This window comes from Carassius auratus, chromosome 19 (assembly GCF_003368295.1).
Source record: "Carassius auratus strain Wakin chromosome 19, ASM336829v1, whole genome shotgun sequence".
Lineage (NCBI taxonomy): Eukaryota > Metazoa > Chordata > Actinopteri > Cypriniformes > Cyprinidae > Carassius > Carassius auratus.
The window spans coordinates 21,172,791-21,188,924 of NC_039261.1; the positions used below are offsets into that span (position 1 = coordinate 21,172,791).

The 16,134-nt window shown below is 38.8% G+C and overlaps 2 protein-coding genes across 5 annotated transcripts; both read right to left on the minus strand.

The window, feature by feature from the left end:
- Positions 1–739: 739 nt before the first annotated feature.
- On the minus strand, positions 740–8,353 carry LOC113119795 (zinc finger and BTB domain-containing protein 22-like). Its single transcript, XM_026289451.1, has 4 exons — positions 7,830–8,353; positions 6,232–6,458; positions 4,309–5,184; positions 740–3,376 (listed from the first exon to the last, which is right to left on the minus strand). Exons 2-4 carry the CDS (start codon positions 6,442–6,444, stop codon positions 2,444–2,446), a joined length of 2,022 nt encoding a protein of 673 aa, XP_026145236.1. The 5' UTR covers positions 6,445–6,458; positions 7,830–8,353; the 3' UTR covers positions 740–2,443.
- Positions 8,354–9,182: 829 nt separating this feature from the next.
- Positions 9,183–15,782, minus strand: LOC113119796 (carboxy-terminal kinesin 2-like). Of its 4 annotated transcripts, none has more exons than XM_026289455.1 (17): positions 15,654–15,782; positions 15,354–15,380; positions 14,769–14,852; positions 14,556–14,649; positions 14,404–14,457; positions 14,173–14,208; positions 13,867–14,071; positions 13,612–13,777; positions 13,354–13,521; positions 13,076–13,195; positions 12,525–12,809; positions 12,189–12,353; positions 10,626–10,764; positions 9,966–10,105; positions 9,700–9,773; positions 9,527–9,602; positions 9,183–9,447 (listed from the first exon to the last, which is right to left on the minus strand). In XM_026289455.1, exons 2-17 carry the CDS (start codon positions 15,363–15,365, stop codon positions 9,403–9,405), a joined length of 1,863 nt encoding a protein of 620 aa, XP_026145240.1. In that variant the 5' UTR covers positions 15,366–15,380; positions 15,654–15,782; the 3' UTR covers positions 9,183–9,402. The 4 variants fall into 4 exon arrangements, with proteins under 4 accessions (XP_026145240.1, XP_026145237.1, XP_026145241.1 ...); XM_026289452.1 differs by having other exon boundaries at positions 14,556–14,652; XM_026289456.1 differs by having other exon boundaries at positions 15,354–15,383; positions 15,654–15,751.
- Between the last annotated feature and the right edge of the window lie 352 nt (positions 15,783–16,134).

Sequence of the window (16,134 nt, forward strand, 5' to 3'; positions counted from 1 at the left end):
TCGGTTTATTATAAGCATGCTCTGTTGTTTTGTGCTTGAGCTCTTTAAAGTGGAACAGATTCTTATTGGCTGTCAATGTTTTTAATTATTATTATATATCGGTTGAAAACAATTAGCAACCTCTATGTCAGGGCTATTCAAATCTTGCACTGGAGGGCCAGTGCGGTGCAGAGTTTGGCTCCAACCCTAGTGAAACACACCTGAGCATATGCTAATCAATGTTTTTAGGATCATTAGAAAATCCCAGGCAGGAGACTTTGATCAGGGTTGGAGCCAAACTCTGCACCACATTGGCCCTCCAGGGCGAGATTTGAATAGCCCTGCTCTATGTCTTCATTGATGTCATTATTCTCACAGAATTTGAATGATTATTTAAGTTTTAAGGCGCATTCACACCAAATAGGATAGAAAAGGTTTTAAGTGGGATTCTGATGCTTTTATCATTCTGGGGTGCGTTTTCCTCAAGCAAGTATGGATGCAAGTTTTGTCGTTACCGATTTTTACCGAGCTAACGTTTTTTTTGGAAAACATACTCCTGATTGGCTGTCAGTTTTTTATTGTTCATCAGCTGAAAGAGTCCTGAGAGTGATTTGAGTTATATTGTTCAATTCACTATCATTATAGTTGTGATGATTTGGACTTTAAAAACTTTGTAGTCGTTACATTTTTATGAATGGGCATTTATCATTAATTATGTTATTTGTGTGAACAGACCCTTCATAGTTATCGTTATATGTCCTTTTTGTGAACAAGGCTTCATAGCTCTTATTATAGTTGTCGTTATTTGTGTAAACGGACTTACAGACTTAATAGCCATCTTCAATTTCTTATGAATGAGCCTTTAGAGTTAATTACTCTCCATTTTTTGTGAATAAACTTTTATTATTCTAACAGTTATTGTTTTTTATGTGAACGTACCTTTACATTTATCAATATAGTTAGCATCCTTTTTGCGATGACCCAATATAGATGTAATCCATTTTGCGAACAAGCCGTTATTGTTATCATTATAGTTTTTGGTATGAACAGACCTTTATAGTTATTGTCATAAATATCATCCTTTTTCAAAAAAAAAAAATTCCATTAATGTTATCATCCTTTTTTTACACACAAGCTTTGATAGTTATTGTAGTAATTATTCTTTTTGTGAACATACCTTTATAGTTAACATTACAGTTATCGACTTACTTTGTGAATGAGCCTTCATAGTTTTTGTAATAGTTATCGTTGTTTATTTGAATGTTACAGTTATCCTTTTTGCAATGACCCTTTATGGCGAACAATCCTTTGTTGTTTATTGGTGTAAACAGACCTTTTAAGTTATTGTTGTTATTATAGTCCTTTTTGCGAACAAACCTTTAAGTCATCACTATAATTATTTTCCATTTTTGCCAATGAGTTATCGTTATTATCCTTCATAGTTATCATTACGGTTATCATCCTTAGTGTGAATGGGCCTTAAGACACCAAAGTGCAGAGGAAACTACATTCTTGTCTCTAACTTAAGAAAACAAGAAATTTAAAACCTTTGAGATTGAATATACTATATATAGTTGAGTGACTGTACAATAAAACTTCACATCAAGAACAGACCAAATGAGTTACAGTATTGTACAGCTCTGTACAACATAATATCATACACATAATAACAGAACGGCACTTTAGAGCAACAGTGAACGAATGTTCAGTGCTAGTGAGGCAGCTTGAACGTGATGGTGACCGTCCTGTATTCCTGGCCGGGATACGGTTTCGACAGTCACCACAGCAGCCTGGTCTTTGAGTAGATACATACGTGAGCTAACAGTGGGCACTTGGTCATTGGTATTATTTTCAAACACACATGGGACATCTAGTATGGTGCACTCACCGACATGAGGTAAAGAATCAGAGAATTGTGCACATAGGACCAGATTTACTATCAGCTCACGCCAGCGCTAACCTGTGTTACTGTCAGGATTTACTAAAGACACGCAGTGGGAAATTAGCACTGAAAATCGTGGAAACAGTTATTTTTGTGACCTTATAGAATATGCATTTGTAAGAGTTTCAATTTCAATCAGTAAGTTTATGGGAAGAGAGTATTTAAATGAATCACACAATGCAATTTACCAAGATTTGCACTTGTCAACACCCTGGTTTTTGTGGCATTATTTAATGCCCCAAAAAAGCATGCTCTAAAAACAGGTGGTAATTTGCGCTGCTCTTGGTAGATTACTTTTACAATCCCAAGCGCTGGTCATTATGGAAAACCGATGCTGCGTCTGTGTTCGTTAATCTGCACCTTTTACGTTAATCAACCGCAGATCATTCCTGTCCCATCGGCGCTTTTATGGAATTGTGCTCTAATGCTAATTTGCCGTTTAGTAAATCTGGCCCATAGTCTCTTGAAACCCAAGACAAGTGATCTGGTTTAGCCGGGATGTTGATTTCAGAGGGAAACCTCTTATGTGACGCTGCTTTCATCAACGTTGCCCTCACAGACTTCTTCCACACACCCGCTACGATTGCCACCGATGCCCAAAACGCTAGATCCAAGGCCATGCGGCCCACTTTGAGAACTGATACCAAGAAGAGGCCCAGAAGCGGCCATGTTGAGACAAGAAACGCTGTTGTTGCTCAAGGAATGTTGCGGAGACAAGACGGGGATCCCGCTTCTGGCACCAATGTTACCTTGATTGGTCTCGTTAGCTGACGCAAGCTTCATGTGATGCGGTGGAGAAATGACCGACCTTTCGGATCCGGCTCTTCCTTCGGCTCTGCTGCGCCTCTCACAATGCGAGCGATGTCTCATGAAGCTGTCGCGCCACATGAACTTCTTCCCGCAGCCGTGGCAGTCGTAGGGCTTCAGACCGGTGTGGGTCTTCATGTGCTCGGTGAGGTGATGCTTCATTTTGAACTTCTTGGCGCAGACGGGGCAGTGGAAGGGCCGCAGGTCCAGGTGCATGTTGATGTGCCGGTCCCTCATGCTCTTGTGTGTGAACGTCTTCCCGCAGTGACACATGAAGACCTTTCCTGAACTTCCAGCCACACCGCCGTCTAATCCTTCCATCCCGCTCCCCAGAGTGCCTTGGGTGGGTAAGTGAACCGCTCCGTGTTCGAGACTACCTTTTAGAGACACCCCAGACATGCCTCCTGCAAGTCCTAATGGAGATGTAGAGTCCAGGGCAGCTTGATTGTACAGGAGAATCTGGTTTCCCTGCATATCCAGAGGGAAGAGCTGAGCTCGGCCGGCCGTTGACTGAACCGAGCCGAGCCGGGTGGACACGGTCCTACTGGAGCATTGACTGGGATTCTCAGGAGCTTGTTGGGAGGACGTCTGGTCGATCAAACCCCTCTCAAACTTGAGGTAATCTTCAGAGGACTGGCAATAGTCAGCCTAGAGGAAAAAAGACATTTGAGAAATTGAGGATGATAAGTTGTTGGTGCACCACACAAGTATGCATATTTTTTACATTTTGTAATCTATTTCTGTCCACTTCATAATATTATATCTTTGCATCTCTTATTCTAATCCAGTTTTGTCTCTGGGTATATTATAGTCTCAATCACTGATTTGCTGAAATGATCTGTCAGTTGACTATAATTTAATTATTTAATAAAAAAATGTTGGTACATTTTTGAAAATATTTGATATACAAAAATACTTAGACACTCATGCCGCAATTAAAAAGGCATGAGATTTTCTGGTTGTCAAACCTTGTGGTGCATATTTATAAAAAAATGTAATCATTAAAAATTACCTTGAGACCAGTTGGTTAAAAATGAATGTAAAATGTTAGTTCTGAGAAAAGCTCTAAAATCTTTTGTTTGCAGATGCTACTTGGTCTGATTTTTTTTTTTATCTAATGCACTGAAATTTTTTGACATTTTTATTGTGTGACAAGCATCCAAAATGGTTTTATAGCTGGACTAAAGCCAAAAAACCCTCAATATATTTCTTTATATATATTCAAATGAGGGTGATTTTTCGCTTAGGAAACCCAAGACTCATATTTTTATTAAAATATCTCAAAATCATTGACACACACACACAAAAAAAATACAGAGTATATTCAGTGCGAGTGTATTTTGCCTTACTGCACTTGCAGACTTCATAACTTGGTTTAAATTTAAACAAGGTCAAAACAGTTGAAGAAATCTGCCAATGCAGTTTAATTAGTCATTTTTGCAACTTAATTGGACAAATAAAAAGCATATTAAAATAAAAGACAATTCTTTTATTTTATATCACAGACCAAATTATATCCAATATATTAATAATTTATCATCCATCCCTAAAATATGTAAGTTAAGTTAATTACTACTGACCTGCGCCTCCATTTCAGCTTCTTCTCTGAGTCCAGAGAGGGTCCTTACGTTCGATATGTTAAATGTCCTGTCCCTCTGTCTGATCATCTCCATCTCTCGTTCCTCTTCATCGTCTCCTCCCTCCTCTCCTCCTGACACCACGATCAGATCGTCGTCTCTCGAGTGCTCCGTCTTCACCACCACCCACTGTTTTCGGGGCATGATGCTCGGCTGACTGTAAGACGGTCGCTTCTGGGGTGGAGAAGAGTCTCCATCTTGATACGAAGAAACTCCAAAACTGTCGCTCACTCCAACCTCTTGATCGGAGACAGAGGTCGCGACCTTGTGCTTGCCTCCCCGATCTCTTTTCCTGGGAAACAAGAGCTCGTCGTCGTCTTCTTCTTCGTCTTCGATCATGAAGCCTTCCTCTCCGCCGGAGGGCATGCAGTAGGTCGGGGTGGAGTGAGCAGCACTCTCTCCCACTGCTCCGGTGGTCACCATCGTCCCACCGAAGTGTGCGTCTCTAGGACTGAAGTAATTGGTGCTGCTCGGGGACTGGCTCTCGCTGAAGGAAGGTCGGCTGGGAGGTTGAGGAGTCGAAGGTGCATCTCCTCCATCCTCTTGGGTGATCTTGTTAGCGCTGCCGCTCTGTCCTGCGCTCTCCTTGTCTCCAGATCCCTGAGCTCCACTGGAACCTCCCCTGCCCTCTTTGAGGAGCTCAGTGCATTTGTCCACAATGTGCCACATTTGAAGCACACTGCCCACGGTGAGGTAGTTAACGATGTCTTCACGAAGCATTCGCAGCTGGCCGGTGTACGCACAACTGAGGACGCTCTCAAAGGCCAGGGGGTCCATGACGGCTGGGATGGAGACGGTGGACATGTTCTTCAGCAGCACCTGGAACAAAGAAACAAAGACTGCGATGTGGCTAATAAACTCTGCACAGATGAATCTGATATGCTTTTTTTGCATTTTAGATTGTAATGTGAAATGCTACAGAACCTGGCACCTGGAAGCTGTCAACACACTAACAAGATGTTGCACTTATCTAATATAACTCTATTGCGGTTCCTGTGTGTTGCAATATTTATATAGTTTTAAATACATTTAACACAATTTAAATACTCATAGCAATCACAGTGAGACAACATATAGATTTATATTAGATTGATAGATATTAAAATAAAATAAACATTTACTGCAATAAAATAAAATATTAAAAAAAATCAGCTAGTTTCTGAAAGTTAATAGCTTATAGTTTAAGTAAAATAACTACAACTACAAAAAACTTTTTTTTACTAAACTGTTAAATAACTATTACTGACTGCTAAAAAAAAATTAGAATTAAAACATTAATTATAATTTGGAATGAAATATAAGAATATCATATCAAAATATCAGATTTTCATATAATATTTTATTACACAAATATATGTTTTTATTTCTTTCACATATACTCTATGCAACATGTTCAATGATAATTGAAATTTTTTGCATTTTAGGCGTTTCTCAGTAAATACTTACATATGCAGTTAATTTTATTAATTAATCAGACTATCAGTCAATCTGATTGAGTCTCTTTCAGTGTTTGTCAACAACTAAAGTGAGAATTTCCAAATAGGATATCACTTGTCAGACCTAGCAACAGTAAACAAGGTGATGAGTCCATGTAGATTCAGAGTCATCTTCAATACATGCTTCAAGAGATCTTTTACACCAGTGGTGTTCAACCCTGTTCCTGGAGATCTACCTTCCTGCAGAGTTCAGTTCCAACCCTGCTTCAGCACACCTGCCCGTAATTATCAAGTGCTCCAGAAGATCTCAATTAGCTGGTTTAGCCATGTTGATCAGGGTTGGAGCTAAAATTTGTAGGAAGGTAGATCTCCAGAAAGAGGATTGAGCACCACTGCTTTACTCCATCTAGGCCACAAGGTAAGCATGTACCTGGTCGTGGAAGTAAGGTGAGGATGCAGCCAGCACACACCGATGGGCCTTGAACACCTGGCCCTGAACGTGGATGGAGAGGTCGCAGAGATGGCCTTCTTCACGCTGCCGATTCAGGCTGTCCAGCACTGAGGCCTGCACACTGGGGAAGCACACCTGCACCTCTGAACCAGTCGCTGAACTGGCCGAGTCAACATAGCCTTGCTCCGCCATGGCCGACTGCAATCCTGCACGGGAAGAGCATCATGAAATAACTAATTTGAATATAAACTTAATATTTGTTCAAATTTGCATGCTTATGCACTATTCGTATGCACTATTATGCACTGTTTTAGCATAAAGAATCTGATTGGTGTGTTCCCACTGCAAACTCCAAAAAGAAAACATTCACTTCAAATGCCCGGATGATGCACTTAACTTTATGAGTGTGAAATGTTGGACACTTCATGCAATTAGATTTTGTAGCTTTAATTACACACTGGAAGAGGAGGAGCTATCAGACTCTGATGCTGGATGACAAAATAACCTTATATAATTCTTAATAAAAAATATGCAAAAAGAGTAGTATGTGTGAATTCATAATATTTGAGAAACAGTAAGCGAAAACTACGCAAATAACCTACCTAACCTACGTCAGCAAGAATTCTTAAGTGTGCAATCCCATGAGGCAATGGGAGAGGATTAACGAATGATAGTAACGTAAACACGTGATGAAAGATGATACACACTATCCATATTCATAATAAACAAAACAATTATCTATAAGGTATAGTATGTAGTATCTACTCCGACCAAGTACACAGATAATATACAGTGTATAGTGCGTTACTTGGGACACACACACATCAACAAAATATGGTTGTCAATCCTGTATTAAATTACTGAATATACTTCCATTCACACACAGTTCAGTTATAAACCAGAGTGACAACAGAATTAAATAATCAAGACTCCACACCTCATTTTGAGAGAGCTAATTTGCATAAACATTTATTTTGAAAATAAATGACTTTCACATGAAAAAAATGCTGTTTATAAAATAAAGATATGCTATATATAAACTTTACAGAAACATATTTTAGATCTATGCATGTACAAACAGGTGCTGAAAATCGGTGTTTTGATTTTCTTCATAACATAATACAACATTAATTTCGATCAAATATTATTGTATTTCTGTCTGAACCCAGCAAATGCTATTGCAGGTCCAAAGAACAAGGGGGCATTGACCAGACACTGCATGAACACTTTATTTATTCACTTTATTGTTGTGTTAGCTGGTCTTTCTGTTGTCTAATAACATATGAATACAGTTTCCTCACACCCTGTTATAATGGCTCAGTGTGAATATTTCAATATTCATTAAAGTTCCATTGATATTTGGTCAACAAACATCCAGTGTCTTTCCCAGCTCGCTTTTAGCGTGTAATAAATAATAATCGCCACGTATAAACTCTCAGAGGCCCTTTTAATAAGATTTCTCGGTTTTATTTACGTTAGCCAGCCGCTGCGAAACCAATCCATGTGGCCTTAAGAAGCACGGAAGCGGATCGTCTCCGAAATCAGACTCTTTTTACATCTGTATAAATAGATCTTACCGATTTAAATATGTCCGTCAGGCGCTCAAAAGACGGGTTTTCATTATAATAGATCGACGTTTCCCACCGGTCGGGAATACCGAGAGTAATGGTGGACTATTATCGGGTCTGGAGTCTGGGTTTGCCTTTAAGAAATCCCAGACAGAGGCTCTAGACTCGGCCGACCGAAAAGGGAAGCGAACACTGGATCCTGTTCTCTACCGTCATGGCTGCACGTGCTGCTTCTCAATAAAGTCAAATGTCAATGAAAAGCTAATTTATTTCAGTAATTCTACTCAAATTGTGCACCTTCTGTATTTAGTGAATTCAATGCACACAGACTGACGTACTTTAAGTCTTTAGTTCTTTTAATTGTGATGATTTTGGATCACATTTAACAAAAACCTTACCAGTTCTCAATGATTTAGTTGGTTGGTTGGTAAGCTGGTTAAATGCCCATGGTGTTGGTGTGCTTGACTGGCCAGTAAACTCGCCAGACCCAAATCCCATAGAGAATCTATGGAGTATTGTCAAGAGGAAAATGAGAAAAAAAGAGACCAAACAATGCAGATGAGCTGAAGGCCACTGTCAAAGAAACCTGGGCTTCATACCACCTCAGCAGTGCCACAAACTGACCATCTCCACGCCATGCTGAATTAAGGCAGTAATTAAAGCAAAAGGAGCCTCTACCAAGTGTTGAGTACATGTTCAGTAAATTAACACTTTCCAGAAGGCCAACAATTCACTAAAAATTTTTTGTTTTTTATTGGTCTTGTGAAATATTCTAATTTGTTGAGATAGTGAATTATTGGGTTTTTGTTAAATGTGAGCCAAAATCATCACGATTAAAAGAACCAAAGGCTTAAAGTACTTCAGTCTGTGTGCACTAAATTTATTTAATGAGTTTCACAATTTGAGTTGAATTACTGAAATAAATAAACTTTTCCATGACAATCTAATTTATTGACAAGCAGCTGTAGAGTATTAGAAACCACAGAAATAACCATCTTATTAAAATTGTAACCTTTGTTCCAGAGCAGTTAATAAGGCAGCTATGCTAAAACAAAACAGAAGTGTCTTAAGTTTCTTTCGTTTTTCATTTTACTTTGATAGGTAAAAAAAAAAAAAAGTATACACACATTTATATATTCTTATTAGTAATTCTACTGTTTAAACTTAAAATAAATATACAAATAAACTTTAATTAAATTATGAGTATACTTACGGGATATCTTCTAAACATTAAAAGAAGCTTTCAGAATTTGTGAAGTTCAAGTTACCAATTTTAAAACAATTTTCATTTGCATTTTCATAAAACTAGATCCACAAGAATGAAACTGTCCATTCAGCATCATATTGAGGCTCATCACTGCATAACATGGCAAAATATACATTTTATTGATCCCCTTTCAAGATGCAGTAAAACATGCATTTGGTGGCTGTTTAAAACCGTAATAAAATTTGTCTGCTAGAAAGAACATTAAAAATGCACCACAGAAATATAAAAATATACAAAAGACAGGAGAGATGAGGGTAAAACATGAAAAATATGAAAGAGATTAAAATGATTTTAAATGACCACAGTGGATCACAACTACTTCCGATTAGCTGAAGCTGTTCCGATGACACAGTCGTTCACCTGCAACACAGTAAATGTGAGTTATTGACAGTGTTGAAGATCGGGAGACTTTCATTAAAAATCACGTGAGATCACTCACTTTGCTGGCGAAGCGCAGAGAATTGAGCGACTCACTGAAGCTCTCTTCCTCAGGTGCAATATTCACAAACATCAAACTGAGCAGAGGAAAAGAAATCAGCCACATGTTCCTTAAAAACATATTGTATTCTGCAAACTCCTAAAAGAAAACACCATCTCAGGCTTTATACGTACGTTTTGCTGTTGCCTCCGAGACAGTTCTGGAGGAGATATGTGAGCTTTGAGTTACGGTAGGGAATAAAACTCTCCTGTAGAGGTTCAGAAACAAAACGAATGTGAGAAATCATTACAGCACAGCAAATATATGACTGAAGACAACATTTATAGCTCATGCTTTACAAAGAAGCCTAGAAGACTATAATTTAGCTTTTTTAAAATAAAGTATGATATTGAGGAACAAATAACTCATAACTGGTTCCATATGGTTAGCTAAAACATACCTTGTTGGCCAAAGCGGCGATTACAATTCCCAGGTTGGTGAGGGAAGAGTTGATGGAGGTCATCTCCTTGAATCGCTCTCCTTGAGACTGACTCTTCTGCACTCGCTCGCTCCCGGCCAAATCCACCAGACACAGCACGGCTGAAACACAACACACACTTAAAGTCAGGCATCTACATTATCATTATGTACAAACTCAATGTGAAGACCAGGGCTGTCAAAACGACTGAAAAACTCAATTTGAAATTTGCACTTAAATATTAGCAATATTCAAATTATATTCAAATTTGAAAAAACAATTTTAGTAATGGGAAAAAACTTTTGGCTTCTCTCCTGAGGCCACAAGAGGGCGCATCAAGGGGAATATTAATGCAGGTTTATTAAATCAATACAATAATATGACTATCTGTGAAAGTGCATAATGTTTATAAAACAAATATAATTAAGTTGCTTAATTATAGACAAAACAGCATCATGTATGCCTAGTTTAATGTAAAGGGATGAAAGCCCTTGCATAAGAATGTGGATTTTTATTTTAAATTAAACATTATAAAACAATTATTTTTTGACAGCCCTAATTAAAACTACTCTTAACTAGACCTCCATTCCCCTGAATGAAGTGCTGTTTATCTATTAAATAAAGTTGTTCTGTGATTCTCACACTTGCACTTGGTGTCTCGATCAGAGTTCTGCCCCTCTATGTCTAGCTGGAACACAGAGTGAGAACGTGAAGAGTGATCGTTCATGCCTGTGCGGGCCGTGGACCGGTTCTGGTTTGCCAGCATGATCAAGTTGTGCACCTGAGAAATGAGGAAAGGAACATACAGGTTAATAAACTGCACACTCATGGATCAACAAATCAAACAACACAGATTAGAGATGCACCGGATGCAATTTTATTGGCCAATTACGATTTCAGAAGTTTTGGAAAACTTGCGGAGACAGATTTTTGCCAATTCCCATTTTATTTCTAAGAAATATAATTGATAACATGTACAGACAAAAATCTATGCACATTTCAATATGAAATGTATTTACATAAGAAATAATTTAACATTACAATTCCCCCAACCTGGACTAAGCTTCAGATTTTCTCTCACTTAACTCGCAGGAAACGCTAAACTTAATGAGCTACTGAACGTAACAAAACAGATGTCATTTCCAATTACAGTATGTTCATAGATGGTTTTCTCCCCCCCCCCCCCCCATAACCGTATTAAATGTGTAATCTTTCACATCAAATTCTTAATTTGAGTTTTTACCATTCAAACATAAACTATCACTGCTGAGGAAACAGAAGCTGCATCTGAAGAGGCATCAGAAGCACTAACAACGAAAGGTTTGAAGAAACTGAGGTGCCATAAATACATTTACACTGCAAAATTACAAAGCATAAATACATTTATAAGATAGATTTTTTTTTAACTTTTTTAACATTCAAACTTTTAAACACAAACTAAACAGTGGCAAATGTCTGTTTTAATGAGAGAGTCATTTATTCATCATTTAACCAAATAAATTCAGAAATGAGGCAAGTGATTGACCTTTTGAATGGGCCACTGATTCATTGACTCGACTCATTCAAAAGCGTTGCATCATTCAGTAAAGAATCGTCACCATGATGATCGGAGACACACAAAAGTACTGCTGTGGCTTTGATCTGAACTATTTTCGTCAGGGAAATTGAGCAAAAACTATTTCAATATTCAGTCTAAAATCTAAGTCACTTAATTTTAACTTCTTGTTTATTGAAATATTGTTACGGTAGTATTAAAGTGCAATCATGTTGATATTCGGGGAAATTCATGGCTGTATAATGTTGCTTACTTAAATCATATTTTGTAAATATCTTTTTTTTTCTACCACAGTATGCATCATACATTTCTGTGAGTAACTGTGTGTGTGCGGTCTCACTCAGGCTGTGCAAGCCTCATCTGGCATGATATAAATGCATTATCAGTCGCTGTTTATACTGGATGTAATAAAAATTTGAGTAATTCTCAAGTGAAACGACATGTTTACACGCGTCTGTGAGGGTGCACGTGGCTATGACATCATTGCCGGTGGGGCTGGCAATAAAAGGATCGGCTGGTGAGACTGACCAACCGGTGTGAAAAATCTAATTCCAATCCCTGGCCGTTCAATCGGTGCATCTCTAACAAAGATTACTCTGAATTTCAAAGTAGCGTTATCTTAATATCACCGTGCGATAATGTGATAGTACCTCATCTTCATTGTTGACCTGTTGGTAGGTCAGGTTGGTAACGGTGATCTCATTATTGGAGAGCTTCCTGATCTCATGCTCCGGTCTCTTGTTTGGTTTTCCCGTGTAGAGAAGATCTCGAAGAGTCTCATTGTAGATCTCCACAAAGCTGGCAGTGAAGGAGTACTAAAAATACCAATACATAAACAGTCCATTAATAAACAAATCATGAGGAGGCCAAAAATAATACCACTCTGAGGATGCCCTGAAGGAAAAAACTGAACAACAACTACAATCAAAACATATTTAACCTCATTTAAACAGGTGTTTCATTTGAATCTCCTCCATCGCCCTTACCTCCCACCCTTGCTCTTGGAGTGCTTTGGCAGACTTGAAGATCTGCTGGACAGCACGAGGAATGACTCCCCACATGTCCTCCACATCGCCCCCCTCCATAGTAAAGGTCTTCCCGCTGCCAGTCTGGCCATAAGCAAAGCAACAAACGTTGTACCCATCCAGAGCAGACTGCACCAGCAGAGAGATCTCTTCGAAAACCTCACGCTGAGAGGAACGCGGCCCAAACACCCGGTCGAAGCTGAAGTTATAGCTCTTCTGAGTGTCAGCCGTGCGCCCCGTGTGCGACTGAGGGAGACAAGAGGGATTCATTTGAAAAGCTGTTGGTAATGTTCTTTAGGTTACACCAAATTTAGTCTCAGACTCATATTTAATGGTTGCATGTAATTGTAACTTCACAGTTACATGCCCCTGAACATCAACTATGACTGACTGCTTTACATGTCAGTCAGACGGTCTCATGCGCTCCTTGCCCAATGAAAGCTGTGATCAGGTCCAGGCCTTCTGTCCTCAAAACAGACTATACCAACATCCATAAGACCAGAAGCATTTACCTCTTCTGTTTTGGCAAGGGTAAGAGCCTTGTTGTCATGGGCCGGCAGCTGGATGTGCAGAACATCAGACTGATTTCCAGTCAGCAGTGGACGGACCCTACAAAACACTCGGATGTTGCCCTAAGAGAGGGGTGTGGATTCATCAATGCATATTTGAACAAATGCCTGAATAGATAAATACATAAGTTGTATGGTTATGATTTACCACTTGGTAGTGTCACACACCAAATAAACAATATAGCTTTATATTATTCTTCAAAAAATCTATGAAAGCTCACTTTGAGCTCCTGAATGGTGTTGTGAAGCTTCCTTCGCTCCATTTCTCCGATGTGCAGCTCTTCTCTCTGCCGGGCCACTGTTTCCTCGAGGTTCCTGACCAGCTCTTGGCTCTCCTTCAAACTGTCCTGACACTGCCTCAGTGTAGAGGTCTGGATGGCGAGCTGAGTCTGAGAAAGACACAGGGAGAGTTTGACAGAATCAGATTACACACAGCAGATGATAATGAAAGGTGGAAATGTGGCTGTATTAATGTTTACCTGTATGTTGCGGAGCTCAGACTCCAAATGATCCCGGAGTCCTTCCAAAACCTTGTGCTCCTCGCTTAGCTTGCTGAGGTCTTTCTTAAGACCATCTCTCTCTGTAGAGGTTTGCGCCAGGTCATCTTTCACAGTCGCCAGTTTTTCCAGCTCCTCTTCACATTCCCTACAAACAGAATCAGGAATATTACCAGACAAATAAATAAAAGACCACCAGGTTTGGATTCATTATGGAGTTCATTTTAACATGCTTACCCGATACGCTTTTTGAGACCTTTGTTTTCATCTTCAATGTCAGCCTTGTGCTTTTGGGCTTTGGTTATAGAGTCCTTCAGATGATCGTTTTCCAGATTCACCGATTTTATTTTGCTCTGGTAATTCTGGACTTTGGCTTCCATGTCACTCACTTTGCCCTTCAGGTCCCATCCCGGCCTCCGCGACACCCCTAAACCTGCGGCTGCTGAAAGAGGACAAACTAATCATTAGGCCTCTGTGTTATGATACGGTTTCATAAAAATGACAGTCCATCATGTTTGACCAACATATGCATGTATGTTTTACCTTTAGCTACTGCTGCAACAGATTTTTTCTGGTCACCTTGATGCAAAGACAAAGTTGATGTTAAGTTGACATTCACATTTTGCAATTATTGTGGTTTTAATATTGATGGAGATTATTGATATTTGCAGATGTAATATTTACAGATAGTTTGTGCAAACGACATGGTTTTAGTAGTGTTAAATGAGATTTTGTGTGTTTTTATGATCAGTTAAAGTATGCGTTATGCAATACCTCTTGCAGGGGCAACGGCCACTGTTGCAGCTCCAGTTGGACGAAGAGCTTTGACTGAAAAACAAAAGAGACAACATGAAGACCCCATCTGCTGTTTTAGTCAAATGGCCCCCGAAAACTAAAACAAGATGTTAAATTTCAGTATAATTTACCAGGGGCTTTGACCGCTGCAGGACGTCTCGGGGGCACAACACTAGCCGCAGGTCTGAACCTCTGAGCCGGTTCTGCGTCAACCCTGCGCATTTTCTTCTGGAGAAAAATGGGGATGTTTTTCTATTAACATTAAATATATTCTCAATAATCCACAGATGAAAATTTGTGATAAAAGCATAAGGTAAGGAAATCAGAAGAGACTAAAAACACACCTGCGCAGGCTGCTGTTGCTCCCCATCTGAGCTGTTGGTGTGAGCCCGTTTCCCAGACATGACCGGGAGACGGGATGATGTGTTCTGCAGAGGAACCAAGAGAAAAAACATCAACAGACTTCCAAAAGGTATACATTACCATAGAGTTAATGAGAGATGTGCAATCCAAAACGAAGCAGCAATAATGCATTTAGCACTCACTAAATTGCTGATGAGGTGCATAATATTGTGTATACTGAACAGCAGTAACAATTAGCTTGGGCTGCATGTGCATGCCTGAAAGTAGATATTAACTTTACATCTTTTATCTCGTCGTTTTGGCCTTTCGTCCACACAAAGATGACGCTTTGGTCAAGAACACGATGACGCATATTTAGTCATGTGACGCATGTAGTACAAATAGATGTTAAATCGGTAAATCGGATTTAAAGTTTTCCGACGTTTCAGTGTGGATGAGAAACTTGGAAAACACTCGCATGGACCGAGAGAAAAACGAAAACATAGTTTTCAGATGTTTCAGGACTAATGTAAAGTTTTAAACGTAACCTTTATCTCCAATGCATTTGCAACTGTTCATAATCTTACCTCTTTGTTCATGGATCGGGTGTAATTCTTCTTAAAGGCAAGTCCGGAAAAACACAACATTTAAAAAAAGTTAATGTTATTTAGCCCATCAAGTGCATATTTAAATTCATAAACTCCAAATTACCAATAAACACATTGTATTGACACGTGTATTGACGAAAACCGACATCAATCACGTAACTTTACAAAATAAACGTACAAATCCATACAATATGATTTAGATTAACATCAAGAAATAAAGTATAACTTGTCATACTTAAAATTGAGGTAAGTTATATAAATAAACAGAAAATAACAAACCTTTTATGCAAGCAACTGAGAATTATACTTGCGGAAACACACCCCTCCGCAAAAAACGTCTCGCAGCCGTTTGAATTTCAAATTGAAATTCTGCTTGTAGTCGCTTTACGCACTGACCTCTCATTGGTCGGATCGGAACCAATCAATACAAGGCATCCAATAACTCCCGCCCCAAATGGGCGGAGAATGGTACACCCACTTAAGTCCAGTCAACAAAACAGATTTCAGAGCTGTTGTTTTTTCGGGGATACATACAACAGAAATATTATGAATATTGCAGTAATATTCTACTAAAACAAGCAGGCTAAAAATAAAAAATACATTAATAATAAATAAAAATTAATATATAATAAAATATACAAACTTAACATAAACATCTTAAAGAATAATAATAATTAATAATTGAAAATTAATAAACTAAAATACTTTAAATAATATCCGGGAGGTAATATTGAAGTCATTATTTTTTTCCCAATACAGT

Excerpts from the sequence above, each read along its gene's own strand:
- LOC113119795 (XM_026289451.1), bottom strand. The coding sequence starts at position 6,444 with ATGGCGGAGCAAGGCTATGTTGACTCGGCCAGTTCAGCGACTGGTTCA. Across the intron at positions 5,185-6,231 it reads CACCTTACTTCCACGACCAG|GTGCTGCTGAAGAACATGTC; the intron begins GTACATGCTTAC and ends TCTTTGTTCCAG. Across the intron at positions 3,377-4,308 it reads AAGCTGAAATGGAGGCGCAG|GCTGACTATTGCCAGTCCTC; the intron begins GTCAGTAGTAAT and ends TTTTTCCTCTAG.
- LOC113119796 (XM_026289452.1), bottom strand. Across the intron at positions 9,603-9,699 it reads CTCGGAGGCAACAGCAAAAC|TTTGATGTTTGTGAATATTG; the intron begins GTACGTATAAAG and ends TCCTCTGCTCAG. Across the intron at positions 9,448-9,526 it reads CTCTGCGCTTCGCCAGCAAA|GTGAACGACTGTGTCATCGG; the intron begins GTGAGTGATCTC and ends ACTGTGTTGCAG.